A 4,296-nucleotide genomic window follows, 5' to 3' on the forward strand; every position below is an offset into this window, starting at 1 on the left:
AAAGAAAAATAGGAAAGTTTTTGAGGGTTCACCATCTTATAGCCAATAGAGTTTCTTTTTTTTTTTGTGTGTGGGGGGTGGGGGGTAGAAAGCCAATAGAGTTGGGATGAGAAGGCATTTACATAGGCACAGGAAAGAAAAAATGTCTAGAATGCAATCTAATATAAGCTACGGCCTCACCGTTAGAATTTTGGTGTACTCTTCTAGTCTATGTCTATCAACCATGCACAATGAGATAGATACATTGCGATCATTTATACGATTTCCGATATCGAATATTTGCTAATCTGTTACGGTCTGATACAAGCTTAGTCTTGTTTACGTTTGGCGGGTTTACAGTAAGGGATATCATCGTCATTTTCGCTTGTAAGATTATTGGGAAAAGTGATGTTATCTTTAGGCAGACCTTCAAAAGCTTAACGTACTCTTTGAGGAGGGGTGGTCGATCTCCTTGGGTGCCTAACCTTGGCACTCTTAGACCATCATCCCTTGCGGGGCGACCCTGGTTAATAGCTAGCATTGTTACCAAGGTTCCTCATGAGCACACACATATTCATGGGGACAGTGCATGGACCGGCATTAGGCCACCGACACTCAAGGGAGGCTTGGCATGTGGGCCTGGCCTAAGCATAACCCTTCACCACGCCAACCCCTTGCCTAAACTGAATGAGTTATCCCATTGCCCATAGCGCATAGCGGTTGCCTATCATCATTGGCACATAGGTGCCTAGCATCATTGGCATACAAGAGTCCCTCTCTTTGGCGCCAAGTCGCCTCTCATCATGGTCGTCCCCATTTAATACATAAGTGGCGCCTCCCATGAACCGAAAGGAGCCAATACAGTGCTCCGACCATGCAAACTGAGGTCATGATCCAATGCTACTGAACTTGATGGAGCCATCACATCGAGCAATTCTTAACCTTAAGCACACAAAAAAAATTATCCTGGACACCGCACGGGTTTCTTCCGCTGCAGAAGTACCCCCGTGACAAATGGGCTGTGGCACTATTCAAACGAAATTGCAGTAAGTGGAGCCACATACAGAATTATGAGGGTCCAGTAGAGTCCATGTCTGATGTTCGTGTGGACAAACAATGAGTGGAACAGTTGAACCAGTGTGGCATATTTGTATTCGCCGAACAAAGAAAGTATTTTGTATCTCTTTGCTTTAAAAATAAAAGCTTTATAAATAAAAATGGTCATGCTTTGCCTCTTGTCTTCTTCACTCCCCACTCCACACTCCAGACCCAGTCTGTCTGTAAAATATTTTGTACATGTATAATGTATTTTTCTCCCTCTCTCCACTCTCTCTATTCTTTCTCGACTGTAATGTCGTCATTACCACGCTAGCATAAGATGATAATAAAACTCCAAAGCAGTAACCTGTTTGGGCCTGCTGATTAGGCGTCATAACGAGGATAGCTAATTTGACTCCGTTACGTTCCGTTTTGCTTTCATACTACCTTTTTCTTTTTCTCTATTTTATATCTTTTCTTTCCCTTATGTAATAAATAATATAATTTCTTGTCTTTTTTTGTGGACCCCCAGAGACTCATAGCTTCAAGATGCAGACAGTCGTGGGTCTTCTTCTCACTTCACACTTAACTCCCTCCTTTATTTATCTCCAGTTCTCACTACCCACACCCTGTTCTTGGCCTCACGAGACATTCCAGTGAGAGAGAGAGAGAGAGAGAGAGAGAGAGAAGGAGAGAGAGAACGGGGGCTTCATCTTGGATGGGGAATCACAGGTTTAGGTTATCAGATATGATACCAAATGCCTGGTTTTACAAGCTCAAGGACATGGGCAGAAGCAGGAGCCATAACAACTCTTACCCCGTTAAGAAAAACCATACAACTACAGCGACAACAATACCACAATCAAGCCAACCAAAGCAGCATCAGCATCAGCATCAGCCATCTCACATCTCTCACGCAAGACGCTCTTACTACTACACCACCGAAGACAGACTCTACAACTCCCTTAGAAACCCAAAAACAGAAACCTTGGACACCCATTTCCCTGACCCACCAAGAAAATCATCCAGGAGAAGAGCCAATGATAAAAGAACCATCACGTCCTCTTCCAAGCTCGTCACTTCCTCCATTTCCACCGGTTGCAGTTGTCGTGCTACGCTCGACTCCGTATTGACCAAGTCTGATTTCACCCCAGACCACTCGCATTCCTCTCCACTCGACAGCTCTCCCGAGTCTGACTTTTGCGACTCTCTCCCTCATGAAATCTGCGGAGCCGTCTCTGCTAACCACGTCCTTCCTTGTGATCCATACGACGGGCTGGCCTCATGCTCTAGTTCTTGCAGCTGTAGACTCAGTTCTTCCGCCACCGACATCATCATCGATGTGGATGACAAGTCTTTTACCAGGAAATTCGACAAGCTTGACGCCCTTGATTCGTTTTCGCAGCAGCTTGAACTGCGCCCCATTTTGACAAAACCTGCCAGACTTAACGATATGATCCCGGACATCAGGAACAAAGAGACCACTGAACCCGCAAATTTAAGAAGATGTTCCACTGATTTCCGTGATACAAAAGCGCATGGTTCTCTCTCCGTCAAGGTGGCCAAGCGAGAAAGCGTCAAGAAGACTCTCAAAGAACAGAGGACCGCCCCTCCCCGACGATCCTTGCAGGCTTCTCCAGGATTGAAGCTCCGAACAAATTCTCCCAGAATTGCTAGCAGGAAGATTCAGGCCTATGGTCGAAAGTCCGTGTCTTCTACCTCGACCTCGAGACCGCGGAGGAAGGGCCTCTCGGAGAGTTTTGCAGTCGTCAAATCCTCGTTCGACCCGCAAAGGGACTTCAGGGATTCAATGGTGGAGATGATTGTGGAGAACAATATCCGCGCATCAAAGGACATGGAAGACCTTCTCGCCTGCTACCTTTCATTGAATTCTAACGAGTACCATGATCTCATTGTCAAAGTGTTTAAGCAAATTTGGATTGATCTCACCGACATTCCGTTGTAAAAAATTCGTCCAACCTTAGAAATGCTTTATAATTCCTGTATATCAATCAATAGGTTTTTTTTTTCATCTTAATTTAGAGCTAGCTTTTCTCTCAGAAGCGTCGTTCTCTTCGTTCGTCATTGAAGTAATAAATTTCAACCTTTGATGGATGTTAACATATAATCGTAGTTCTTTACTGGTTCAATTTTGGGGCTCATAATCAAGTTTTCTCCATTGACGTCTCGAAATTAAATTAAAATAAAGATAAAAGTTGCAGATTTGATTTCTTCAATGTGCTCGTATTACATGAGACTTCCAAGGCAAGTTTTTTCTAGCGGCCCCTGCATTAAGAGTAAGCTTCATTTTCTGTGCTTCAATTACCCCAAAAACAGAAATGAGTCCAGTACATCAAACACCGTTAATGCCTCAGGTTTGGACTGATTTGTATCCTTGCTGAACATAAAGAAACAAGGAAGGAGAAAATCCCAAGTAAAACTGCAGGCGGTTGATCAGCTTTAAACTTAGGCCCCGTTTGGCATCACAACCCCGGAGTGGTTGTGGCGTTTCTTGTGATTCTCGAGATGAGAATCGCGTTTGGTGCGAACCGGTTGCCGGATTCTCATTCCAATCAGGATGAGAAAACTCATCCCGGCACGTGATTCCGCGGAGTGAAAAAATCTCACTCCACGGAATCACAATTCTAGCAAGCCTCCAATTCTCGCCACGGAGCTTTAAGATTTACGAACACGTGTGCGGGTCTCACACGTGAAAGAAGGGGTGTAAGTGTAATTTTCTTAACATTATCCTCAACCGATCGGGAAAACCCTACCAAGCTCTTTTCTCTTCTCCCTTCTTCAGTTCTTCTCCTTAGTATCGGTTCGACTCTATTCCAGAAGGGTTCTGGCACCGGTCGCTTCACCAGTTCTACGTAACCGAATAAATCTATAGCTTCTATTGTCTGTGTTTCTTGCATCCCTTCTTCTCCCTACCGTGAAATGCTCGATCTTCTTCTTCTCCTTCCTTATAGATCCAGTGTTCTACGTCAAATTCCCGTTCTTCGGCGCCGGTCATGTTTCAGGTGATAACTCCTGTCCTTCTTCACCTTTTATTTTGTTCGGATGGCGGTGGATGTTTCCAGTGGCTTGATGTTTTTCTCTCATGTACAGACCGATTAGATCAAAGTTGTTCACAACTTGATCTTGATCAGACCGTGTTCTTCCTTTCTCAAACTTGCTTTTTTCTCCTATAGACGGTCTGATCAAACGATTAAAGAATTGATTCAAAGAAATTGGTTGCTGCCAAACACGATTCTATTTCTGAGAAACGGGAACCGG

The 4,296-nt window shown here is 44.4% G+C and overlaps 1 protein-coding gene across 1 annotated transcript; it reads left to right on the plus strand.

Annotated features, from left to right (window-relative positions):
- The first annotated feature begins 1,632 nt into the window (after positions 1-1,632).
- Positions 1,633-3,155, plus strand: LOC104593789 (transcription repressor OFP1-like). Its single transcript, XM_010253791.3, has one exon. The coding sequence runs from the start codon at positions 1,736-1,738 to the stop codon at positions 2,981-2,983; it is 1,248 nt and encodes a 415-aa protein (XP_010252093.1). The 5' UTR covers positions 1,633-1,735; the 3' UTR covers positions 2,984-3,155.
- The last annotated feature ends 1,141 nt before the right edge of the window (positions 3,156-4,296 follow it).

This window comes from Nelumbo nucifera, chromosome 5, assembly GCF_055504915.1.
Source record: "Nelumbo nucifera cultivar China Antique chromosome 5, China Antique-T2T, whole genome shotgun sequence".
Taxonomy (NCBI): domain Eukaryota; kingdom Viridiplantae; phylum Streptophyta; class Magnoliopsida; order Proteales; family Nelumbonaceae; genus Nelumbo; species Nelumbo nucifera.